The 27857-nt window shown below is 39.7% G+C and overlaps 1 protein-coding gene and 2 long non-coding RNA genes across 7 annotated transcripts in view; 2 read left to right on the forward strand and 1 right to left on the reverse strand.

The window, feature by feature from the left end:
- Positions 1-27857, forward strand: part of LOC148059882 (uncharacterized) — a 312120-nt gene that overhangs the window by 25337 nt on the left and 258926 nt on the right. The gene's annotated exons all lie outside the window — the stretch shown is intronic.
- Positions 221-27724, forward strand: ntsr1 (neurotensin receptor 1 (high affinity)). Of its 2 annotated transcripts, XM_087780895.1 has the most exons (5): positions 221-914; positions 18551-18752; positions 21631-21698; positions 22780-22864; positions 24834-24998. In XM_087780895.1, the coding sequence occupies exons 1-5, from the start codon at positions 267-269 to the stop codon at positions 24869-24871; spliced, it is 1041 nt and encodes a 346-aa protein (XP_087637021.1). In that variant the 5' UTR covers positions 221-266; the 3' UTR covers positions 24872-24998. The 2 variants fall into 2 exon arrangements, with proteins under 2 accessions (XP_087637021.1, XP_087637020.1); XM_087780894.1 differs by lacking the exon at positions 21631-21698 and having other exon boundaries at positions 24834-27724.
- Positions 1811-7337, reverse strand: LOC148059884 (uncharacterized). 4 transcript variants are annotated; one of them, XR_015709474.1, is made up of 5 exons: positions 7068-7337; positions 4785-6069; positions 4503-4598; positions 3609-3722; positions 1811-3504 (listed from the first exon to the last, which is right to left on the reverse strand). It is a non-coding gene; the product is annotated as an uncharacterized LOC148059884 (long non-coding RNA). The 4 variants fall into 4 exon arrangements; XR_015709473.1 differs by having other exon boundaries at positions 4503-4595; positions 4785-7337; XR_015709471.1 differs by having other exon boundaries at positions 4785-7337.

Genomic DNA, 27857 nt, shown 5'->3' on the forward strand with positions numbered 1-27857 from the left:
ATGTGATCAAAATACTTAAAGGAAAGGAGGATTGCGTCTCTTATTAATTGCTCTGAAGAGTTACGTGACTTTGACGTCACTGCTGTGTGTCGCTGAGGTGAGAGATAAATGGAAAGTAGCGGCGCTCGCTGGACGACGGTGCGTCACCGCGGCGGCGGCAGAAGCGAACCCGCCTCCTCCCCGGGTCACATAAAAACGCTCCTCGCCTCCGACTTTTCCTTCACACCGTGCTGCGGAGTTCAACGTCCGATGGTTCCACTGCCACCATGGATCTGAACCTGACGCTCCTCGAGCGCGACGCGTTCGTCCTGGCGCACCGGGTCTTCTTGAACCACTCCAACAGCAGCACGCCCGCGGGCGACTTCGAGGAAGAAGACCTGGACGTCAACACCAACGTTTACTCCAAAGTGATCGTGACCGTCATCTATTTGAGCCTCTTCGCCCTGGGGTTCCTCGGGAACTCCATCACCCTGTACACGCTCCTGACCAAGAAGACGCTGCAGAACCTGCAGAGCACCGTGCACTACCACCTGGCCAGCCTGGCGGTGTCCGACCTGTTGATCCTGGTCCTGTCCATGCCCATCGAGCTCTACAACTTCATCTGGTTCCACCACCCGTGGGTGTTCGGGGACGCGGTGTGCCGGGGTTACTACTTCCTGAGGGACAGTTGCTCGTACGCCACGGCGCTCAACATCGCCAGCCTGAGCGTGGAGCGCTTCATGGCCATCTGCCACCCGTTCAAGGCCAAGAGCATCATGTCCCGCAGCCGCACCAAGAAGCTGATCAGCGCCATGTGGCTGGCGTCCTTCGCGCTCGCCACGCCGATGCTCTTCACCATGGGCCAGGTGGTGATCGGAGGAGAGAACATCTGCACCAAGATCGTGTCTCAGGTCACCATTAAGACGGTGCTTCAGGTGAGCGAGAGCGATGATTCCACAGAACCTGTTGACTTTTTCTTTATTTGCTTTCTTAAAATCCAATATCATAAATTACTTTGTCTGCATTAGTGATGATAAATAAATATGTGAGGAACTATAACTTGCATTTCATGTAAACCTAATAAATGTTTATTTGTTCAGTTCCATATTTATCAGGTGTGTCACACCTCATGTATTCAACCAAATTATTCACTAGTTTTCTACTTGCCCTCATGTCAACTAAGGGTTGGAATTATTTTCTGAGTAATCATTTTTAGAGTTATAGACATGTCCAAAAATACACTTTAAAAACATACAAATACCTTCATACTGCTCTTCTGTAATGTCCACCTTTTATTGAAGTCTCAAAGTAAGTAAGTAAGTCATTTTTATTTATATAGCGCTTTTCCAGAACAGGGTCACAAAGCGCTTAAACAATCAAAACAATATTCTATAAAGTATATATTTTAAAGGTCAAGATAAAACTGATAACACAACAGGGGTTCCAGAAAATAAAGGAAAAGCCTGAACAAATAGAAACGTCTTAAGAAAGTGAGGAATTATCATGGAAAAAAAAACTAAATAAGTCTATATTTTAGGTTTAAGTTTGTGGCAGAAGTTTAAAGAATAACAAGTGATACAGACAGGAAGTACTCCGCTTCCAGTGTAGATGGAATGTATGCGTTCTGGAAGCGTTCATGATATTTACCTGGAGTACTTCCATACTTATTATTTAAACTTCTGCTACAAACAGGCTTAAAATAGATAGATAGATAGATAGATAGATAGATAGATAGATAGATAGATAGATAGATAGATAGATAGATAGATAGATAGATAGATAGATAGATAGATAGATAGATAGATAGATAGATAGATAGATAGATAGATAGGTGCTTTACTAAATTACACAAGTAAGTAAGTTAGCAATAGTTATTTCTAGACTGTTATCATTGGATACCATCAGTATGTTGACCAATCAGAATGAAATTCGTGACTCTGCGGTGATGTCAAATGTATGTAAATAATATGTATTTTGATTTGAAGCGTAATCACTGTCGAGTTCTACAGAGTGGTAAAGGGGGAGATTTAAATGGCAGAGACTCTGTGGCTAGTTCGGTGGTATAACTTTTTTCAAGTTGTTTTTTCGCCTTGAAACTCTTTTGTTCCTTTCAAACTCATAGCAGAGCAGCAGGTTTAAAGCTTTTGAAGAAATTACAGTATTCAAAGTCCTGAAAACGGAGATTAAAAAAAAAAGTCAAAAGGCATTTGAAGGCAGAAAATTATCTGCAATATCTACGGATGACTTGCTGTAAGGCAACTTATAGGCTGTACTGTTGTGTTTGGTGTGACAGCTTTGTGCAAGTGATTACCGTAGACATACAGTTATTTAATTTGAATCTGAGAAAACAATTTCCCGCCTGAGCTCACATAGAAATGTATTTTTGTCAACTGTAAAGGAAGTCAACGTGTTGTGCCAAAGCTTTGGTTATTCAAAATGCTGAATCCGGTTCTATACTAAACTTTGGGAACGTTTTGTCAGACTTATTAAAAGTTCATCATTTAAAGTAAGCTGTTTTGTAAATATGAAGCATGTTGTATCTAGAAGTTGAATTTGAATATATTTTCCTCTCTTGCAAGCAAAATACAAACCCAAAATTTAAATGTAATTTAGTTAAGAGAAATAACAAAGTGAATTTATAATTAGAGCGATAGATAACACTTTATTAATCCCTCTGGATATCTCACATTTCCCCGATCCTTAAAACTCTTCACTGGCTGCCTGTTTCTTTCAGGATCAACTTTGAAATTCTGGTTCTTACTTTTAGAGCTATTCATGGTCAGGCTCCTCCTTACATCAGTGATGTGATCCTTCTGTTCCCTTTGTGATGATTATTTTGTTGTATGTTCTTCGGGGCCACTAAATTCATACTTTGTTCAATTGTTCCAGACATGCACATGATCATATGGTATTTGATACATATACATGGTGGGTTTTTGTTTTTCCTTTTCTACTGCTCTTTTTGGTCTTCGAGAAAGTTCAACTTCCTCATCATCAGGTGCCAGAGTGAGTGCTATTGAAAATTCTTGCATGTTGGTTTGTTGTGGTTGTTGTGTCATGAGTTTTACTAGTCCTACCGATAAAGTCTGAGCGTACAACCAGAGCCATGTGAACGTGTAGAACACCGCAAACGTCCCTAGCATGCATAGAATTCTGATCAGGAACATATACTGCAACAATTTCTTTGTTTCCCCAGCCATGTTGATCCTTTAACTCAGTCACTCCCCCTCTTTATATCATCTGAAAATATATACAAAATGTAAGAACTCCAGGAAGATAGACAACAATATGAAATCCCCAGATCCAAGTCCCTTAGTCCAATTTCCTTGGATTCACTCGAGTTTGTGAAACGTGGTACCACTTGTCCCCTTTATCTTCAAGTTGTACTGCGTGAGAAGTAGGAGCTTTCACCGTGAACGGTCCCGTCCACCTTGGCTCAGTCCACTTCCTTTGCAGAAGCTTCAGGTAAACGGATGACACAGGGTGTGGACCGGCCGGTTCCACAGGCTGTATCTCCAACGTCTCCTGGAAACAAAATGAATCAACCAGAGATGAGAGTTGCTCCCAGTTTCGCGGCAAGGGTCCAGACACATGCCTCCAGCATCAGCCGTCTGTAAAGGGAACCTTACCCCCTTCTAATGGTTCAGATGACAGGTCCGGGCACACTTTCATCTCAGAAACTACACGTGCCTGACATTCGTGGGTTTCGCCTGTTGTGTTTATTAAATCCGCCATGTTGATGCCTGATAAAACAAACGAAATGTGAGGTTGTGTTAAAACGGTTAGAAGACGTCTCTGCCTCAAAGGTGACATTGTGAATGCCTTCGATGCCACATAAGCAGTAACTCCATGATCAGTCATAATGAGAAGTTGATGTCCCATTACCAAGTGTGCCGTCTTAGTCACACATGTAGCCACGGCCACGGCGTACACTGTGCAAGTCAACTGTCTAGCCTCAATTTTGTCTAGGAGTGTGCAAACATACAGTTAAATATGTCTAACTCCTCACTGTTTCTGATATAACACTCCATTTGCTGCACCGTCAGTCGTAAAAAAGGTCAAGATGGAAAGATAAGTCATATTTCGGTTGTGCAGTGATGCTGCTGCTAAGTCTCTCTTCAAGTCAGAAAGTTTCTCATACCTTTGTCTCTTACAAGGTCTCTCAATGTTCATGTTTTCACTGCAAACTCAGGAATGTAACTTCTGGAATAACCATATAATCCCAAGAACGACAACATTTCTTTGACATTTGATGGTTTTGGATGTGAGAGTATAGATGAACTGTGTTCTGTACTCAATGTGTTCTCTTTACCAGTTACAACACTCTCAAAAGTAATAACACTTGTTTTCTGTTGCGTTTAAACAAATTTCCAAATCAATCCTGTAAACCAACCCATTTTAGGACTTAAAACACTTAAGCATCTTTGTGGATCAGGTACAGGAACAAAAGGTGTTGTTGTGACCTCATTTATCTTTCGTAGATCGTGTGCCATTCGATAATTTACCCCGTCAGCTTTCTTTACCGGTAAAATGGGTGTGTTCCAGGAGGAGGTTGAGGGTTCGAGTACGCCGGCCTCCCATAGTCCTTTCATGGTTTCCGTGATGCCGTCAACTGCCTCCTGCCGAAAAGGATATTGCCAAACGTTAACAAAATAATTTGGAACTACCTCAAATCTTACTGGGTTATAACTAAAGCAATGTCCCACATCGGCGGGTTCCTGAGACCACAAAGATGCAGGGAACTTCTCAAGCATGCGTTCCGCATTCTCATCATCACAGAGTTCCCGCCCATGGAAACGTGTTACCGTTACGTGTTCGAGCTTGGCGGAGTCGATCATCTTCTCAACAAAACATCCGGAATTTGACATGGTTGCCAGTCCGTTGCTTCCCGACATTCCTTCACCATGGGCCCCAACTTTCTCGCCTCATGCCCGTGCGCTAGGGCAAGAGAGATGTGTGGAACAGATGTCTCAGACATCATGTACCACTCGTCCTGTGAAGATAACAAATTAATTAGTGCAGCTACTCCCTTCTACCTTACATATATGCAGGTACTGGTGAGTTACCACTGTTCCCCCTTTGTAGATTCAAATGCTTCTTGATAAACTAAATCTTGTTTGCGGTCATAGAGCAGAGTGAGATGCAGGGGTGGATAGGGGGACAGGAAGAGGCACATGAATCTATCCAGGGTTTCCACTGCTGGTAGGTTGAGTAGACCCTTCCATCCCCCTGGGCTTCTGTGTTGAATTTCGCCCAGTGGATGTCTGCTGTCTCTTCTATAGGTGTCTGTGTATAGTAACAACCTGTGGACATGTGGTGACTCGCAAATAAATAATAATTAAATTAATAAAGAATTCAGGTTAGCATGTCCCTTCCCATCAGGTGGACCGGATCTTGGCTGTGGGATAAAACGTATGATTGTTCAAACTTCAGTCCAGCAACAGTTGTTTTCAGCGGTTTGTCCTTGGGTGTGCTGTGGTGGTGGTCCACTTGCTTGTCACGGTGCTGGTCCTTGACCGCCTCGGCCTCTAGAGGGACCGCCCCGTCTGGGTCCGGGTCTGGCACCACATCTCATGGCTTCCCCTTGTGGTAGATACTGTGGAGGGTGTGGGCAGTGTTTTACCCATGTGTTGGATCTCCACAGCGGTAGCACATGTATGGTTGCTGGTAGGGACCAGCTTGACCCCTTCTGATAATGCCTCTGCCCCCCGATTGACTTGGTCCCTCTGCCATCCAAATCTGCTTTTCCCCTTTATACGCCTTTTCTTTGCCTTGTTGTTTATCTTTTGTTGCTTCCTTTCGAGCCTGGGCAAGCTGAAGCTCAGGTCAAGCTGAGTTTGACCTGCGGTCACGGTGGTCGTGGCCGAGAAGCGCGCTTCCTCATTTTCAGTTTTCTGAGGTCGCGTACTTCCTCTTTAGCGAGGTTTGCTCGAACAACATCTTCAATAATTTTAACCTGTTGTTCGCTTAATTTATCGTCTGCCACTGATTCCAAATTGACCTCTCCTGCAATGTGGTAGACCGGGGTTTGAATCAAAAATGTACTGTTACTTTCTCTGGTTTCTGCTTTGGACTCGTACGGTGGAGGAGCTGTTGGCAAAGTTGGATATAGTGAGACGATAGGCGGAACATTATTATCGATCGATATTTTTTCAAACATTTTACGATCGCTGACACTGAGACACAGCTGGTGTAACAGTCGTCTTTCCTTGTCACATTTTCAATCTGTTTCCTAATTTCTTGCTTTTTTAACCAATTTTCTTATTTTAACTCTTCCTGAAAACTTTTCTCTTTCTGCACTACTTCTCTTTCTCTCTCCTGCAGATCACTTGCCACATAAATCAATGTGCACTTCCTGTTGGGTCTCACAAACATTTCTTCCTTCATCAACACTTTCCACAACTTGCTTAATTTTATCTTCTCATTTTCTTTATTCCTCTTTTCAATTCCTGATAAAATCTGAGATTCAATGTCAACATAAAAATCATAAATTTTTCTTTGATCAGATTTCAAAGAAATATTACACCAGTGTCTTATGAACCCACATGACCATTCATTACCGTCTTCTACGGACTTTGAACTAGCCATAACTGTTTTTGAGGGCCCCAAAAATCCCCAACGTAAACAGTAACGTCACAATATGTGATCGCGTCCGATCACAAGCCAGTCTATGGCGAGACAACTTCAGATATCAGGTCTCAATATCGGATGAAATCAATAATATTTCACGGAGTCTCTCTTAGATATCAGGTCTTAGTATTTCCAATATATTTCACTGAGTCTCTCTTAGATATCAGGTCTTAGTATTTCCAATATACTTCACTGAGTCTCAATAAATTAACCAGTACTTCACTGCATCTTGAATACTCCCTTCCAAGGACTTCAATCAGGTCTCAGTACCATCAGTATTCCAAATCATCAAAATTAAATGTACCAATACTTCACTACGTCTTGAAATATTTCTCCAACAACCAATTCTAATTCAACCAAAATTATATTGCGTTACTGAGCAAGACAATATTAACTTCAGGTCTCCATGATAGTATTTAGTCAATCACAGAATTGCGTTTGAACAGGCTTTTGCTCACCTTAGTCCAGTGCGCACGGTGAAGACCTTCAATCGCTATTGTCCTGATCCTACTCCTTCTGTTCTGTTACAATCGAACATCCAAGCCTCTCTTCAAAACATCGGGTCACCATTTATTGGAAGTACAGTTTCCCGCTGTATCTCCCGCGTGTTCGTTGTTTGGACCTCAAAGAGAACCAGAAGGCAAACCGTTAAAAGAACTTTTGTTTATTCTAACAACAGAAGGAGATTTAGGCACAGAATTCTGGGTCAGCGACTGTTACCTGAGGAACTCTCAGACAGCCTACCAACTGACGACAGAAACACAGAAACAGTTATTTCTTATACAGTCGAGCTTGGGCGAGGAGGCTTCGATTGGCTCCATGGACCCGGACCTCGTTGTGGGTTGGCAGATTAGGGTGTTGTATCAGTCTCCCCAGACGTGAACTTTAGACCCAGACATGGACCGCCCCAGTTCTGGGGTTGGAGACTGGAATTTCGGTTCCTCCTCACACCACAGATGGTTCCTGTTCTTTCACTCATCAGAATTTCACACTTTAAATTCTCACTTCACACTTACATCGTGGCCTGGTACTTTCAATGCACTCGGGGTTAAATTCAGGTTAGATTTCTTACCAGGTTAGATTGTTCTCTGTGTATTTTATCTATATTCTATAAGCCTTGTACCCCAGCTCAGGCTCTGAGGTCTGTGGCTCAGAATCTGCTGATGGTTCCTTATGGTTTAAAAGTTAGCTGAAAACATGCATTGCTCATGATCATTTCTGATACATCTTTTTGTAAATTGCACCACAGCGATGAACACAGAGCAGGAAAAAAAATGCTGACATCAACAGGGATTCAGATGAGAATGCCGAATGCTAAGTGTCCGTGCGCCGATGTGTTTCCGAGCAGACCAATGGGTTTGTTTGTTGTTGCTCCACTGCTGAGTGGTCTCCAGCTGAGCTGGAGTCGCAACTAGGGCCTTGACAAGGTTGTGATGTTTTTGCAGTGCAATTGGAAAAAGTACACAACACAATTTAACTCGGAGGAGATTTTGCTTAAAGCTGCAAAATATTGTAACTCCTACACACAACATGAAACATCTGGAGTCGTAGATATGCAGAGTACATTTTTTAATCAAACTGACAATATTCTGAATTTCCCTTACTTTAGATTCTTATCCTGGGAGGGACAGAAAAGAAGTACAAATTCAATTAAACGTTTTTCCTTTTGGAAAATATAATGACCCATAACCATGTCTCACTTAAGTCAGTTTATGTATTTGACCCTGAGACGCAACGTTTAAATTGTCTTGGAAATTTAAGAAGCCTTTTTCAATTATGGGGTTCACAGAGAAGTCCGAGGGTCAGACAGAATTATGGTGTGTTGAGAAGTGCCCAAAAAAAAGAAGGGGGGGCCGAGACACATCTGACAGACCAGGGAGCTTAGGAGTAAGAATTACATCCACCTTTTGTCTCACCCCAGATTCCAGCCTGTCAAAACTCCCAGACTTGAAGAAGGACCAGAGGAAGGAGGTGTTAATAAGTAATACAACTTGGATCAATAAAAGTAAGAGTTTGAAAATGGATGGAGGCTGAGATCGACAGACTGAGGAATCTCCAAAAATGGACTGTGTAAGCTTGAAGTCGTGACATACCTCGCAGCAAAAAAGCTGGCCATCTTGTCCAAAACCTGGTAGGAACAAAAATCAAATATTGGGGATGGAGTTATAGAAACGGTACTGGGTTAAGATGCTGTGACAATCCGGCAGCAGTTTAATAAAAAAATTAAATTATAAACAATGGCTGCGATTATAACAAACATGTTCTTTCACATCGTGATCCAGAATCCATCTCCAACATGACTTTGTGTCTTTAATGCTTAATGATCCTCTCAGCTATAAGCAACAACACGGTGGCCTTGTTTGGCCATATTCTTCAGAAGACCCAATCCAGACGTGACTGGACAACAAGACGAGCGCCTGTGTTCCCTCAGGAACAGACGTCAGTGTCTCTTAGCTCAAGGAGAAGATTATTTAAAGTATTTCTGCTCTCACATGTTCAAGCTTCTTCTCCTAAAGTTGTTGTTGGAGAACAATGTGTATAACAAACTTCATAATAGAAGGGAGGAAGGATTATTTAAATGTTTAACTTGAGAGTTAAAAAAATAAATTCCTCAGGCAGGGGCAGAATGGCCAAAATATCCCATAACAATTTTTTTGCCTTATTTCATTGGTATTTTTTAATGCAATAGTTTTCCTCTGAACACAGTTTCTTTTTTCAAAGGAACATTATAACTGCAGTTTACTTTTTAATGTTCAATTTTATTTTATTGAAGAGCCATATCATAACAAAGTTATCTCAAGACACTTTACAGTTGAAGCAAGACTATATTAGAGAAAAGAAGAACAGAACCTGGAGAATCAACAATGAGTGAATCACAGAACGACAGTGGTGAGGAAAAACATTCTTTTGGTTGTGCTCAAGGCAGAAACCTCGAGCAGAACCAGACTCAGTGTTGATGGCCTTCTGCTGCGACCGTCTGGAAGGGTGTGTGGACAGATGGATGGAGAAAAGAGTGAGGGAGGATGCAGGAGTCCAGGAAAATTATTTAGAAGTAACACTTTCAAATGGGTGGTAACAGTGATTATATATATATATTTTTTAATGGATTAAACTGAGAGGCGGCTGCACCGTCTGAGCCTTTTATGACGACTCTCCACTCCCCAGAGGTGTTAAAGACCTGCGAGCCATCACGCGGGTGTTTTTTGGGATGGAAGTGACAGGCGTTTACACCAGCGACGCTTTGTAACGTTAAAACACTTCATGACACACTAGTCTGAGCAGAAACGCTTCATCCAAACAGCAGGTGATGTAAACGTTTTGACCACTCACTGCTGTAAGTGAGATAAATGAGATTTTAAATATTTGGCAAGATGGAAGGAAAGTTTGGAGGTTCTTCATATCCAACGTTAACCTGGCGAAATAGAGGTTACAAGAGCAAAGTCTATTATGACCAGTGATGTGCGCTGAGGTTGATGGTTGGTGAGACACTGACTCCTTTAGTGTCAGATTTACAAGTATATAAACACAAAAGAGAAACTTATTCTGTTGGGTACTGTTTATTTCATATCTCATCAGCATTTTTCTTACAAATAATTCAATTTTATGCCATCTCGATCTTTTTAGTATATCTTTTTTGAGATTTTTCTTTTTATTGTTTAAGTGTTAAGTGTTAATTGTTTGTGACCCTGGTCTAGAAAAACGCTTTATAAATATAAATGACTTGCTTGGTTACTATAAACAGAAATATTCATAATATTACTCATGTGCAAAATTCTTCTATATTCTAAATTTCATTTTGGAGAATAATTTCTTAAATGTTTTATTATAATAAAATAAAAAAGATTTGGTTAAAATATTTTATCTAAATTCATATATTTCTGCCAAAAATACAACTACAGACTACTTCTGTAGATTTATCTTCATGAGGGACAAAAGAATACACAAGTTCAGGCGTTCAGACTCCATTTGAATTCTTTCCGTCTCCTTTCTCACGTGCACATCCGTCTTCTTGTCAGTCCTGCTGCCTGACGCCTTGAAGGAAACCCATTTGCCCCGTCCTTTTTTTTGTATTTTTCTTAATGTTTAGCTTTCATTACTTGTCATTAATCATCGCTCTTATCTCGGTGTTTCTCTCACGATCACCGAGTGTTGCTTGGCGAGACTTTGATAATGAAGGAGACGAGAAGGGAGGACCGGTGAGGACGCTGTCACGCTGAGAAAACAAACCGTGAGCGATGAGAAGTCCGGTTTGGAAGTAGAAAAAAAAAGCAAGTTACATAACCAGTCTTGAGCGTTTTCACGAGAGTCCTTCATCTGTGTCATCTCTTGGTTGTCATGGTAATGTGTGGAGTTTGGGTCCTTTTGGACCGTGAGAGACACTTATAGAACTTATGGGGCAATGATGTGGGTTTTGGTTTGAAAGTCTTCCAGAAAACTTACTAGAAGTAGCACCATTTTGATGAAACGTCCCAAGACTCGTCTACGCTTAGCGTGCTTGTGGAACTAGCTGAAGCATAGATACTTCAGAATTGGTCTCCAAACCACATTCTCTTCAAACTTTTTTTTTTTTTTTTTTTGCAATGCAGGAAGTAGAATTGTTAACCTTGGTTGCAACAAAACCAGTATCTTTAAGGCAGGAAATCAGTTATAAAAGTAAAGACCGTTAAAAAAACAACTTTTTGTTTGGGTATAAAAATCCCTTTTGATTAATAACATTACTTCATAACAACACATCTTTCCGTGATGAGGGTTTTGCTTTACTTCTTCACAACATTTCATGAGCTTAATCCATCCAAACACCAAATCAGATCTTTTATGACAGTTGGTTTGATTTAATGAAAATGTTTACTGGTTCATTTTCTAACTCGTGGTTTTCTGTGAGCGTGTAGTTTCAATAAAGTTGTAAATGTACTTATATTAACAGAATCAAATGTCAAAGTCAAAGATTAACAGAAAAAATTTACATTTGGAAAGAATAATGTGTATTTTGGGGTAAGTTGTGAACAAACGTGAGTTAACACCACATCAACATTCACATCCGTCAAGAAGTGTAACAGAACCACAATTACCCAGATCATCAACATAATCATCATCATTCTGCCTTTAGTGATCGGCTTTGCTCTGTTTCCCATTTAGCCGGCGCAAGAATGGATCGAGCCGATTCCACCATCATGTGCGATGTAATTGAATGGAAAGCGAAGCGTGCCGGCTCAGCCAAAGATTGGTGGCGAACATTAGTTTGCCATCTGTTGCTGCATCAGTGATTTACATGAAATGAAAAGGAGCTTGTTTGCCCTCCTGACTGTGTGAATTATTGATAAAAATAAATTGGTTTTTTTCTTAATCAGCTCGTGAGCCTGTACATTTCATTTTAGCAGTTAATGCTCATGATTCCATCGTCTGCCTCTGATGAAAGTGTGCTTGACATTTGAATTTATTCACTTATGGACAAGATTGTTTCAAGCAGATCTTGTTTTTCACACTGGATTATTTGAGGAAATTAGGCCGCTGGTCATGGGGCAAAATAAGAAGTAACGTACATTTAAATTTTTCAGATGTTTAAAGGGCAACTCATTAAAATCCCAACTTTTCTGACCTACGTGTTTCAAATGGAGAGTCTTCCTCTCCAAGATGCAGTAAATTCCTTGTAATGACCATGTTTTGATCTAATTGCTTTATAAAGTTCTCCCCCGTCTGAAATCACGGTGAATTAGAGGTCACATGTAATCACACCTCGCTTTGTTTATACAACGAGACCAATGGAGGGGGAGACTTCCTGGATTGATGCGCCTGTTGACAAACCTTGATGCTTGATAAATAATAGAAGGGTGGGTGTAGTTGGAGCAAACAAGATTTAATCTCCAGAAAAAACAAGTGTTCTTCAGTGGGCGGGGCTTAATCAAATTTTCTAATGTTAATATTTCAATGAGAAGAGAGTTTTGACACAGATGAGTACAATAGCGGTCCAAGATAAGACACTCAAACACATTAGTTGCTCTTTAAATCAAATAATCCAAGATTATTGGTTTATTCACAAATAAATCAACAACATTCAATATCAGATTGAAAAGAGTGCCATGAACAAGATATTGTCGGTCAGTTTGTATAGTTTGTGTCTTTTCCTTGTAAATGGAAGTTTTGGCCTAGACATCTTTTCATGGATTCTGGTCAAAATTTTAAACTTCATTTAGTCATCAATATTTTGACAATAATTTCAGTTGCAAGAGGTCTTGTGAAAGAGTGAGGGAAGAATGGAGCGCGAGATCGACAGGTGGATTTTGATCAGTTATTATGGTGATGTCAGCAGAAAAGTCTGGGCTACACTGATATAGCTGCTGTTGCCCTGACCTGACCTCAGATAAGCAAAGAAGATGAAAATCACCTTTAACTGAAAAAAACATGTCAAGAAAATGAGTTAAACATTTGGAAGATCCAGTCATGATTAAATTGTCAGGACGTCCCTGGAAAAAACACTTGTTCAAAATTGAGATTAACAATTCAGGCCCCAAAGTGTCTCAGATATTCTTATTATAAATGCTTTCTATCTGGGTGTTTGTCTAAATCAAGACCTAACAAAACAATGTAGGATCAGGAGGCTTCACAGCGAGCCTACAGGTGGCCGAGGTTGCTAGGTGACAGGTTGACGATCACCCACCATGCGAGATTGCAAGAGAGCCGACAGTTGTTCATCGTGTGAAATGAAAGCTGAGACGATCAGAACAAATCTGCGAGAGAGGATCCGGTGTCACGTCTTCAGTTCAAGTATAATTTTACCCCATGATATTTTAGTTTCTTTATCAAAATATAGTCTATGTTTTGTAATGGTTTTATCTCCTAAATAGACACCAATTTCCTAAGGCTTTTGTTAAATCCAGAGTGGCATTTAATCCCTTCAATCCTGAGACACAAAAGAAACTTCCTTATCGATTTGATTGATTCTTAATTGTGTTCATGTCAGAATATTGACTGACAGTTACATTATAATCTACAATATCTGCCTCAGCATTTTTGTCACGGTTGACACGTCAAGAATTTGTCTGCACAGACAGAAAACTAACGGCTTACTTGCTAAAACATTTTTTTTAATTAAAGAAGTCTTTTGTCTGAATTTTTTTTTTACAATTCCTAACTTAGTTTGAAACTACAAACTATTTTCTTATTTTCATTATTTCTCTGGTTATCGAAGTAGTTCATTAGCGAGTCAACAATAGTTGTTTTCTGTTCCTGCCCCCAGCAGGATATATACTGGCTCCTCACCCCAGCTCATTTAGAACTGAAGAAATGTTAGGAGGAGAGGTTAAACGTCTTCCTAGAACTCTACAGAGTCCAGTCGACTTACTTTTGAACCACTTGGATAAATGTAACCCCAAGTCAACCACACTTCTGTGATTGAAGAATTCTGAGCTGCTCTAGTAGGAGAATTCACATTTCCGCGATCCTTAAAACTCTGCCATGGCTGCCAGTTTCTTCTTAAGGATTCATTTTAAAATGACTTTCAGAGCTATTCATAGTCAGGCTCTGCTGATGGTTCCAAGCACATGCTTGCGGACCAGAGGAGAGAAATCTTTCCAGGCTGTTGCTCCTAAGCTTTGGAACGATCTTCCTCTCCTTCTGTGTTTGATGGATCTACTGACTCCTTCAAGAAACATCTTAAGACCTTTTTATTTGTTTGTCTATATGTTGTCTTGACCTTTTAAAGCATGTATTTTAACTGTGTATTGTTTTGAGGACTTTGTGACCCTGGTCTGAGAAAGGCGCTTTACAAAAGATAATTACTTACTTACAATCAATTTCACCTGCTGTCGGGCAAATTAATAGACAACAGGTGGAAATTATAGGCAAATAGGAAGACTATCAATAAAGGAGTTTTTCTGCAGGTGGTGATCACAGACCACTTCTCGGTTACTTTACACTGACATTTACTGATGTTTTTGGTCACTTTTGAATTCTGCCAATTCCTTCACTCAGATGGTAGCATGAGACAGAGTCTACAGCCAACACTTTAGCAGGACTGCTATCTCCACTGCCAGAGCCCTGAAAAAAAAGTGCCCCTGGCTTCATTTGCTCTTCACAGAGAAAAGCAGGTTCACGCTGAGCACATTGAAACAAATAAACAAACTAAACCTCATTAAATGTTTTATGTTTGAAGGTCAGCCAGACATATTGTCAGGTATCATGTGAAGAAAAAGTTATTTTAACTTACTGGTAAAGAAGATGTGCAATATGATGGTGTTAATGGAAGTGGACTCACCTAGGCGTCTTCCTGGGTGCAACAAATGCAGAGTGGATAAAATAAACATAGGTCTCTGCAGTAACACAAAGATATTTTTAATTATTTAGTGAAGATTGTTTTGTAAAACACCGAATCCAGATTATTGGCCTCCACATCCTCACAAGTACCATCACAAAATTGGAATTTGCAAACAGAACAAGAAAGTTAAATAATGAAAATGAGATCAATGTGTTACAAAATTATTGTAATTCATTTTGTCTTCAATTAATTCATCGCGATTAATCGCTGAAACTGAAGCCACGACATGTTTTGTATGAAACCCATACAACTCTGACTGAAGTTGTTTTTTTTGCAACTATTTCATTTTCGCAGAAGGATAAAATATTGTTCCTTGTTCAAGGTCCAAAGGTTGTTCTCGACATTGTTGTCTTCTCTGTCTAAACTCCACATATTTGTACGACTCAGAGGGTCAGGAGGGTTTGATGAAGTGCTCCGTCACTCACTGAACTTGCCAACATTAGTCATTCCTGGATGAGCTTCCGTGGAGACGCACATCCAGACAAGGACGAGGCGAAGAATGAAATGTTTTGACTTGAAGGTTACCAATTCTACCTGCATAACCACATGTGATCATTTGATTCGTTCAATCATGACTGATGTGCAGCTGTCTGAGGAGGAGAAAGCAACATAGAAGGATGATTTTGTGGTCTTCACTGATGAATGTTGTAGGCACCCTGTCAGGACTGCTATTATGGTGACCAGAGGTTGAGGAGGAGGCGTACGACTCTTGTGAAGCCGGCGCACTTGGAGAGTGTAAAACACAATCACAGTTAATGACCTGCTTCTGGTTGGTGGGTCGTGTCCCTACATAGTGTAGTGGCCCGTCTTTTGACTAACCTCGGACACACACATAGATTGGATGTGAACCAACATTTGCAGAGATAATTGACGCATTTAAAAACAACAATTCCACGATTTAACGACAGGCTGTAAGTGATCATTTGTTGTGGATTAATATATTTCCCCTGATGAACATGGACTGACCACATCCACTCTAATAAACAAGTCATTTTCATTCCTTTTTTAAAGAACATTTTTTTAAAGTTGGACACCGAAATAATCATGGGTTATATATTTTTTGAATTGATCGCTTTTAATCATTTTTTTCATCTGTTGCAGTTTGTTAAATATCGCATGATGCTTATGAAGTCGCTTTAAATAGTTTTATTTGCCTCTGATCGAGCCTCTTTTGCCGGCGAAACCTAATTCATTCTCATCCCTCTAGTTGTCTCAGCGGATATTAACGAGAGCTTCGCCCATTGAAGATCAAATCTGTCAATAGTGTTTTATATTGGATATTGACGGGATACATTTTTTTTTATAACTTGTTTCCTGCCGGACAGATCTTGTCCGCAGCAGTGCTACGAGTTGACTGGGCTCTCACAGTCTACTGATAATCTTCTATTGTTTTACCGTTTTCTGTGTGCTGTTCGAGTGAGTCCAGGTTGAATCAAAAGCTTTATTATTCTTTTTCATCTAATTCTTTTTATTTGTTTCCCTGTGAATTTGTCCCGTGGTATCAAAGGCAGTTTACACAGAGACAATTGAGTCTGTTTAGCGTTGTGTCAGATTATTTCTTGGACAGATAGGTCGAACCTTATTGATCCCTTTGGGAAATTAGGAACATGGTGACAACGTAACCATTGCCTGAATAAAACATCTGAATATTGGAAACGGTGATGGAGTTGGCGCCATCAAAGAAGACAGTCATCTAAAGCGTGTAAGAGGGCTGACGCTTTTCTTTTTTGGTGTTTACCTCGCTAAAAATACCCTGGGTCAGGCAAAGATACAGTGTCACCCATTCTGCTGGACACAATTATTGGCAATCATCGCACCAAGAACTGTGTAGGTGTGAATTGTAAAGCGTCTTTGCAACATTATTATTATTATTATTTAATATTTTATTTTTTACAGCTGTGTTGATGTTGCACTTGACAGTGCTACTCCATTTGTCAATCTGTATTTGTGTCACAGCACTGGAGGATAAAGAGAAACCAATTACTATATTTGCCTTCCCTGCAGCTTCTTTTGTCAACGGTGCGATCTTACTTCTGTCGTGTTCTCGCCATTCGCAACCAATAAAAATATACTGCTTGCACCGTTTTACAAAGAAGAAACGCTATGTTTATTAAATTTGACTCAATGAGTGTAGAACAGAATAGACATATAAACATTAAATAAGACACCTGTGTGTTCATGTGCACAATCGACACCGCTTCACTACAAGCTAACGTTAGCTCAGTCAAGTTAAGAACCAATTAAACGTATTGAAAAACAAATAAACCGAGTCGAAGCCATGAAGAACAAATAAACATAAACATTTAGAAAAAAAGCTCCACTTGCTGACACTGTTTCATGAAACCCCATCAGCTGTTTCACAAAACCTCACCATCACACAAGATGCATTTTTATCTTGAGTTTGACCTTATCTTAATCGTAATAAGTTTATACATTTGGTGACCACCAGAGGGCTCCCTGGTGCAAAACAAAACAAACTTTATATACAATTTTTAGTCACTTTATAGTGACTATAGGCTTGACTTAAGGAATAGTCTAGATCAATATTTTATCAATCAGAAAAAAACGGTAACAAAATTCATGAAAAAATAAAAATAAATGCAAACCAAACATAGTTATTCTGGTTGTTTACTAACTTTTGCTGCAGAGGTTTTTATGATCATGTATCCTGTTTCAACATTTTAATAGGTGCAATAGTGTCGCTCTTTTCCCCCTCCAGTGATTCATGTCTAAGTCTCAATTTCCTAACACCAATTAGACGTCCAACCTCATCCGGAATTTTGGCTGCTGTTCAATTTTTTTTTGTCACGCTTTTGACACAGAAGTTGCTTTTCTCCTGCACTCGTTTCCTGACTTTAATCAGTCATCAATGTCTGTGAGGCATGGTGCTGGTGGGGGGGTGCAGAAGTCAGCATCTTCATTAAAACCATTAACATTTTTCATCTCTGATTATCCTCTGGGAAAACAAACCCCCCCCTCCTCCTTACTGTGTGTGTGTGTGTGCTTGCTTGTGTGTGTGCGTGCACATAGGTGCTTGTGAATGTGTGTGAATGTATACCCAGAATGCTGCAGGGACATCACATTGATTAAATACATATCTGTACGAACCAGCAGACATTTTGTAAGCATCTGTTATCAAGTTCCACACATTCCCTTATCAGTCCTTCCTTGTGCAATCAGCAACGTTATTTTTCATTCTCTTCATATTTATTATGAAGAGAGAGAAGAATAAATGTGTATGTTTTAGTCCTTTGAGTCATACACATTTCTGATTTGTTTACATTAATCAAGTACAATTGTCAATTTTTTATTTAACTGTAGTCAAATATATAACTGCAATCAAACCATAAAATCAAAACATTTTCACATAAACTGTTTTCAACCGTAATCAAACAATTTTCAACCTTAATCAAACAATTTAACTGTATAAACAAAGTTCAACTGTATTCTAACAATTGTCAACTGTTAATATCTATTTTGTTTTTTTGTTTTTTGTTTTTTAGAGTAAAGAGGTTCAATTTAATCAGTTCCAAGACAATTTATTTTCTTTTGCTTTCAATTAATTCTCGCGTCACGACACTTTCACTTGTTCACATAGATACTGTATGAAAACCGCGTTGTCTCTTCCAGGTGAACGCCTTCCTCTCCTTCGTGGTGCCGATGGTGGCCATATCAGCTCTGAACGGCATCATTGCCAACCAGCTTCTTCGAATGTTCCGTGAGGCGGAGCAAGAAAACCGCATCTGCATGGTGGGGGGGAATCCCACCATGCTGAATGTCACCGTGGAGCCCAACCGCGCTCAGTCGCTCCGCCATGGCGTTCTCGTGTTGCGTAAGTCAGACACGTTTGTTTTTCAGTCTGTCTCACCTCCAACTATGTGGATGATGAAGCACAGCAGCTGCCTTGTGTACAAAACACTTGTAAGCGATGACTGTGTTTCCGCCGGACTCGCTGTTCCTGTCATGCGAGTCATGCTAGCAACAAGAAACTACTGTATAAATATCTGAAAATGAGTTTCAAGATGATGGATTACCCGTTATCAGTCCAGTCCTCGCTACAATGCCTGGAAACTGTTTATTATGACTTAACCGGTTCTTTTGCCACAAAAAGATCAAACATTACATATTAAGAAAATGTAATTCTGAAACAAACTAACAGGTTGTGTTGGGTCACATTTGTTTATACTTAATATCACAGGACCCTGTATAGAATCAAATAAATAAAACAACTTGCGTCATTGTATTACAGTCAAAACTACTGCCATATATCTCAATGCTAAAACAATATTGAGTGAACCATAACAAACTAATTTTTCACTCATGAAAGTTTATTTATTTTAGTTTTGACTTCTGAAGTGGTTTCGCGTGGTTAACCAGCGGCTGCACACTTTCACATCACACAGAAAACAATTTTGTAGCAGAACTCTTGTTAGTCTTTCATTTCTAAGCATCACTCCGACTCGGAATCCTTAAACGCAGCTACAGAAAACTGTGATCAGACGTCACCATTAATGGACTTTACGCAGACGAATTTAAAAACAAGCAATCATCAATTTTTCATGCTAGCCTCGCCTTTCATCTTGATCACGCTAGGCTCATGTAGCCGCGACCCATCAATCAATCAGGGTTGCTCACTTAAGACGCCCGCTGGCCTTTTTAATCATCCCAATCAGGCTCTCAATTTCTATGTCGGTGCCTGATGGTGTTTAGCTCAACGTCTCTCACCGTGAAGCCCAATTAATCATCGTAATTTGTTCTTTGTTCAGATGGTTAATGATTCCGATGCTGAACACCGGCCGCTCTTGTTGGAGCTAATTGTACAGAAGGTCGAATGATGCGCGCTGAAGTCATTTCTGCATCTCATATTTGTTTTCCACACCTGTATTTGGGGATCCTCTGCCATTCTTCCTGGCAGAACCTCTCCAGTTCTGCTATGTTGGATGGTGAACGTTGATGGACAGCCATTTTCAAGTCCCTCCAGAGATGCTGGATTGGGTTTAGGTCAGGGCTCTGGCTGGTCCAGATGAGTGAGGCCAAAGTATCCGATCTTGGTCTCATCAGACCAGAGAATCTTATTTCTCATAGTCTGGGAGTCCTTCACCCGTTTTTTGGCCACTCTGCCTTGAAGCCTCAATTGGTGGAGGCTTCAGTGATGGTTGACTTTCAGGAACTTTCTCCCATCTCCTCACTGCATCTCTGGAGCTCAGCCACAGTGATCTTTGGTTCTTCTTCACCTCTCTCAAGGCTCTTCTCCCACGATTGCTCAGTTTGGCTGGACGGCCAGGTCTAGGAAGAGTTCTGCTCGTCCCAAACTTCTTCTTCATTTAAGGATTATGGATTATGGAGGCCACTGTGCTCTTAGGAACCTTGAGTGCTGCAGAAATTCTTCTGTAACCTTGACCAGATCTGTGCCACAATTCTGTCTCTGAGCTCTTCAGGCAGTTCCTTCGACCTCATGATTCAACATGCATTGTGAGCTGTACGGTCTTATATAAACAGGTGTGTTTGCTAAAAAAGTCCGATCAGTTTAATGAAACACAGCTGGACTCCAATGAAGGAGTAGAACCATCTCAAGGAGGTTCGGAAGAAATGAACAACATGTGATTTAAATATGAGTGTAACAGCTCAAGAGCAGAGTATAAGAACAGAGGTAACATAAACTTGAAGTCACCCTGCAAAGGCCTGTCAAAAAGCTCAAACCATTTATAGCAGAATTCACCACTTCAATCTTGCAGTAATGGTTCAGGCAGGAACAGAATTGGAAAAACAAATTTGCAAGACAGGAGCATCAATAGGAAGTTTTAGAATGTCTTTCATCTACACAAGCAAGTGAATTTTTTTTTATTGTGGCCTTTTTCTTAATGGTGTGTGCAACAGAAGTTGTTCAGAGATGTAAGGGGCGACGTGAAGGTTAACACCTCTGAGATGTTAATTTTGCTTTACGTCAAAATGCAATCAATTGGTGATTCATCAGACCTTTATTTGGTTATTAATAATTTTCTAAATCCCTGTGGTTGAAAGTGAAGTGATTGCCTTCATTTAGAACGTGAGACATGAGCTCACTCCCTTCACCTCCCACAACAGCGATTCTAATTTTTCCCATCTGTTGCTACGACTACTTATCGTTCTGTCCGCTGAGATAAATGACCTGCGTCCTGTTTGGTCTGTCCTCAAAATAGCCTTTTTTTTCCCATAGTCTAGATATTTCCCTGTGGTGGAAAGGTGATGGTGATTTTTCTAAATGAGCGACGTTCATACAGAAGGACATGAGTTATGCCAAGGGACATCAAACAAGATAGGTTAACATGGAGGAGGATTTTTTTAGTACCTTTCACAATTTTAAAGAATATAAAGAATAACGATATAGACCAGAAGTACTCCGGGTAAATATGGCGAGCGCTTCCAGTGTAGACAGTAGACTGTGTGCTCTCTGGAAACGCTCATCATATTTACACAAAGCGTCGTTTTGGACGAACGCCACTGAGCATCATTCGCTTCATTGAAATGAACATACAGTTTCAATTTACTTTATTGATCTCCATAGAGAAATCTCACAGAGAAATTCAACATGTGGTGCAGTGGAAAAACGCTAGAAAATCACCGAGGCAACTAGCCCCGTGACAGCACCAAAAAACCTCTTGTACTTGACTCACCTGAGAGAAGTTGGGGTAGTGGAGAAAAAAACTGACATCTCTGCTCTGTTCCTGAAGGGGGGGCAGTGCAGGGATACAAAATAAATACACCTCAAACACAGAAGCACAGACAGAGACAAAACAAGGTGGGTGGACATGTTTGCCTATAACTTCAAAAAGGAATTACAAATTATAAAACAAATTACTTTTGGGGTGCCAAATTTTGTTGGTTTGAGAGCTACTTTTAAAATGATCGAATTTTCTCAAAATAAGTAAGTACATACTTCACTCAGATGACTTGGACTGATAGTCAGTCATGATGGAAGGATGTGTGGATTTGATAATCTTCATGTACAAAAGTGTTGACTTGTATCATACATAAGTAGTGCAATCAAGAAAGAAGCATATTTCCTCATATTTGGATACTTTTCCTCAGTGAGGAACTTCCAAAAGGTGTCAGTTATAACCCGAAGTGTCAAAATGAGATGTATAAACATGTGCTTGACACGAGTCCAAGCAAAAGAATTCAGACAGGTTCATCTCTTACCACGCCTCTATTTGAATATAACACATTATTTTAAGATGTCATGAACCAGAACCCGAGATTCTCCTTTCCGCGATTATTAACAAACAACAACAACAAATGAACAAAACTGGATTAACAGATTGTTAATTTAAAACGTCAAAAAACTGTAACTGTAGTGATGTTGATGATTAGAAGTTTGTGGCTCGCCTGCACGACACATGCACGTCTAATTATTGCATTTATAGAAACATATTTTTATGTTTGCGAATAATGTCATATCAACTCATGTAACTACAAATATGTGTGTGTTAATTTTTGATCAATATTGATCTGATGTGAACATCTAGTGAGGCTGACATGGACCTGAGCAGTATATATGTTCGACACCTTCAAACTTCTCAAGAAGTTCACATGTTTTCATGTTCTTTTCATTGTTGGTACATATGAACGTTTCCGTGGAAAACTTTGTGCAAACACGTACTTCATGATATTGTGTTGGAAGACAAGATTATAGACCAGAGAGTGCCGTCAAGTGGCCTTAAAAAAATGTATCCGTCTGTATCCTGAAACCTCATTGATCCGTAACCACTTGTCTCTTGTTCCACAAAGTTAATTGTTCAATTCCACAAAAGAAATGAAGACATGTTGCTATTTAAAGACTCACTGAAAAGTGATTTACTGCTTCTCCTGGTTCTGCTCAGGTGCTGTCGTCATTGCCTTTGTTGTCTGCTGGCTGCCCTACCACGCCCGCCGCCTCATGTTCTGCTATGTCACCGAATGGTCCGAGTGAGTATCCATCTTTCCTTTGAATCCTTTCTAATAACCAATGCTTGTATGCACGGCACATGCGTAAAAGCCTCATTTGCTGGCACTATCAACCAACTGACACAGATTGGTTAAACCCATCACACATAAGGTCATCAGTTTAAAGCTTCTGACAGTCGAGATCAGCAGCAATACATCAAGTAGATTAGATTGACTTAATTTAACATTCCCATCCAGCCTCGTGCAACCTTTCTCCACGTCTTCCGCCCCTCTCCAAAGCTCCTCTTATAAAGTGTATCAGGTTTTTAATTCAATCAGAATGCATTCCAGTAAAAGAGTATCAATGTTAGGAATGTTGCTATCTTCTGAAGGATGGTCTTCCAAACCATTCTGCTCCTGTGAAAACAACATCATTCTTGTGTAAAGTCGTCGGAGAATGTAATGTAAAAACATGTTTTCTTGATGGGGCTGGAATACAGCGAACAGTGAAGAAGAGCCACTAGACTGTAAAAAGGACATCGATCTGTTTTAGATTTCAGTGTAGATTTCAATGGTCCTATAGCCACCAACTTTCTTGAAGACCGGTTTCTGACCCCCCTTGGAAATGTGCTCGATTGACACATAAAAATATCAATATACATGAAGTTGTTGAGCGGGCACTCAGGGTGTCCCCTCTTCTCTTGCTCGAAGTAGCTGGAATGAACACTAGAGATTGAATTAATTAATTGATAGATACCTTTCTATGTACACTCCTTGGACCCCACTATAAATCCTTGTGAATATTTATGTTGTTAATAGTAGCACTTGAGTTCTCTTCTCCGTAAGTGATGTGGACAGAGAGAAAGATTGATACCTCACATTTGAATTTTCTGTGACCTCATCTCCTCAGTCTTTAATGCAGACTGATAGAAGATGGTGAAGGTACGAGTCCACATGGTAAATGTTGAGCTTCGTTAAAATTGCATGTATTCAAGTTAGTGGGGGGGGTATGTTCTACTCCTTTTTTCTTCCCCCTCAGAATTAACAAATAAGACAAAACTCTTAAAGTATTTATATGTATTGTGTTAATATAAATTTAATTGAAATTGGACGTCACTGCAGGATATTAAGATGCATCCATTTTCCATGTGTGTGTGTTAATTGGAAGGAATAAAAGTGTAGAGAAAAAAGAGTGGTTTATTTTTTTCGGACTTTCTCTGCAGCATCATTGTCTTTGCGTTCACATCCTCGCTCTTTGCTCTCTGTCATCCTTCTTTCCAATAACACAACTGGGAATCACCTGAGTATCTATAATGAAAAGGTCACACTCAATTAATTCCGTGTTCCTTCCATTTATCTGAAATGGCGTGAGCGTATGCAGCGAGAGACGTGCACCATAGATTCCATGCACACTTCACTGACCCTGGTCTGAGACCTTCCTTCCACATATTAACACTATGGCTGCCTGCAGCACCCCGGAGATATGTGTCGTATGGATGTGTTTACCTTTGGCATTTGATTTATGTGTTTTCTATGATTAAGGTACTTCTAGCGACATTCTACTGGTTCTCATCTAAAACCTTGACCTGAGTGTAATTATTAAAACTATTGTTTCGGTCCAAAGATCCTGAAGGTTGACATTGACTTTTAAGGTTGAGTCATCTCATATTCACATAAACGTATAATTCCTAACAAAAGTGTGAAACCTTAGCACTGGAAAAAGATTAAAATATTGGACTTATAATGTGGATCTACTCTTTTGTCATTGCCAAGTAAACTACTTTGTGATACACTTTGAAAAGTGTATTATAATTTAATATGAAAAAACTAAAAACACCAATATCGTACCTTGTAAAGCATGATAAAAACGTATATTTTGAATTATTTTATCACCTAGAATTTGCTTTTCAAGACAACAAACCAAAATAAAATTTGTGTAGGCCAGAAACATTTCTTATTTTAACTTTTTTTAATCAATTTTTGCAACTAACCATCTGTATTTTTCTTCCAGTGAGCTGTACGACTTCTACCACTACTTCTACATGCTGACCAATGTCCTGTTTTACGTCAGCTCGGCCATCAACCCCATCCTCTACAACCTGGTGTCGGCCACCTATCGACAGATTTTCTTCTCCACCCTGCGCTGCGTCTTCATGCCCTGCCGTCGCTCGCCCCGCCGGCTCTCGCACCCTTTGACCCGCCACTCCATCAGCATATCCAGCAACCACACCGTCACCAGCAACATCATCAAGGAGACGGCTTACTGAAAACACTCGCTCCCGCTTACTGAAGTTGTAGAGAAGGAAGAAGGGATTATTACACCTTTTTTTCTTTGTAAATCTTATCAACTCTGCAGGTGGAAATGCTCTCACCATCATCAGCGCTGTTTAATTTCCCTGAACAATCAACATGGTGAGATTGACCCTTGAGGGATCGAGTCGACACAAATGGTCACTCCAGAGCTGTACATTACCCACAATGCCATGCAGTGGTGAATTCCATACATTAGCAGTAATTAGAGTTAAACACCATGTTCGGTTTCCTGCCAAAGAAAAGAGATGAAAATGTTGAGGAAAAGGTTGATTAAAAACTTTAACAAAAGTCAACCTAAAACTGATCTCAACTAATCTGAAAATGTCTACCTATGACAAGGTAGAAGATTAATTGATGATGACATCAAGACGTCTTTGAGTCGTAAATTACATGTTCGATCAGGCAATATACGACCACATCGTGCTGCGTTCCATTCATCTCTCCAATCCTCCTCACCCACTTTCCCTCTCCTCTCCAAGTGGCCCTTGTGTAAAGTTCTAGCAAGAGCTGAAGGGGAGCGAGGGAAAGTCAAAATGCTTTTGAAAAGCAGCAAATATCCTTATACAGGTAAAGCATCGGCCCTTGTGTCATCGAAGAGAACCACCCTTAGCCTCGGAAGTGACTCGACAACATTAGAAATGTCTGTTTCTTTCTTGTAGTTTACAACAAAGTTCAGAAGTTGGTTTGGAACCAAGTGTTAGTCAGACGGGAAATAACTCTATGAAGATGTTTCTCAAAAAAAAAAGGCAAGAATGGACATGATACTGATTGAGAAGGACTCAAGTTTTTAACACTCATCTCAAACATTAAGAATCTTACTTTTGTATTCACATGTATATTTTGTATAATTACATGTATAGGTCACTGTATGTTTAAATGAAGGCGCATGAAGATTATTTATGTGCCAAAGTAAAGGGGAGAAAATTGTATCTACTTAAAAACAACTGCTTGCTTCAAATTAAATCTAGGCATTATTTTACCAGCACAGCGTTCAAGGTGTCACAGATGATTAAATCAAAAGAAAGTAGCATACCCTGAAGAAAAACTTTTAAGTTTACGAATATCTCAGCATGAGTCAACAGAAGCTCAGTTTTCAGCAACAAGACAGTCGTATGTAGAGTTTGTTTTTGACTCTTTTTACCTTGTTTAAACCAAAAATATGAATATTGACGCTTCAAGAGTGACAGGTGAAAAATCTATTTGCTTCTTTTTTTACAGATATTAATAGTCAACTGAAATAAACTAAATCATTTTCTTTTTCAAGTGCTTCACAGCTCGATTGTTGGGGCCCATTTCTTAAAATGTGTATCTTTCTTGAGCAGACAAAGCAACAATACTAAACTAGTTTGATTCTCACCAGCAGGGCCACACAATGAAATGTACACGTGGTGCACATCTCTAGTTTATTCATTTTCTACCTCTGGTTCCCTCAATAGGGAGCGAAACACGCTGAAGCATGTCGTTGTGTTATCGGGCTGCAGGACTTTGCTCGAGTGCTTGAGTGATTAAAATGTCTCAACTGTCAATAGAACTCAACGTCTCCAACTGTGAGCGATTGACAAAAAGAAGAAGCTTGAGTGGAACCCCTAAGAGTGCTTCACAATCCACCACTGACCAAGTGTACTTGAGCAGTACTTCAGGAGCCATGGATATGTGTCTCAAGGCGGATGGAGGTTGATGTTTATGTGTTTGCAGCGGATAATGTGTGTCTCATAGTGGAGAGGAAGGAGGTTAAGAAAACCATTTGAAAAACACTTGACAATAGAACAAGATTTTAAAACAAACATCCTAAATGATAGCAGGTGGTTTCATTCATTGTATTTTCAGCTGTGTTTATCAAATCTACTTTTTTTTTGCTAATTACCATAATAAGTAAGTAATTAATAGTTATTTGTAAAGCGCCTTTCTAGACCAGGGTCACACAGCGCTTTAACAATCATGAATGTATCATGTTGAGTGTAGTTTCAGCTTCTTTTAGCCGCGAAGAATCCTTTGAACGCGCTCAATATTTCCGGCAAATGTTCATAATTAGATGTACTAAGTGAGACAGGCAAGATAGGAACTAAATAACTTCATTCTGCTCTTGTATCCAGTCCTGTGGCGGAGGAAATGGAAGTCTGATGGACCATGTGGAGTAATAGATTGTCAAGTATGATCACATTCAATGGTTGTGTTGCGAATCCACACTTTTCAACTGCAATGATATTGTTAGATATGTTGTGAACCAGACATGGAACCATTTTTTAATTTATTTTTTAGATTCAGAAGAAACACACAGTGAATCAAATCATTTAATCGCAGTCAAATAAAGAATTGAAATAGTCACCGATCACACATAAAATGATGGGTAAAGATCTTGACATCCTATAAATGCTGTTTTTTATTTTCCACCAGTGACTGTGTTTTCGTTATCTGTAGATACATCTCACATGTTGCCGTGATATGAACTCAACATTTCTCGTTCAAGCTTGTTTAAATTGAGAAAAAAAAATCATAATCTAAGAACCTGTGTGACTGAGCAAGTTTAATTTGTGCTGCTGTCAAAATGTTTAAAAGTCACATGAATGTATCAAATGTAACACTGTTGTCTCCACCTTCGTGAATTGTTTATATATATATATATATATATATATATATATATATATATATATATATATTGATGATTTATAAATATCATTTGACTGTACATTGCATGTCCTGAATGTTACTTCTTTCATTGATT

This window comes from Callionymus lyra, chromosome 19 (assembly GCF_982586985.1).
Source record: "Callionymus lyra chromosome 19, fCalLyr1.hap1.1, whole genome shotgun sequence".
NCBI classification, from domain to species: domain Eukaryota; kingdom Metazoa; phylum Chordata; class Actinopteri; order Syngnathiformes; family Callionymidae; genus Callionymus; species Callionymus lyra.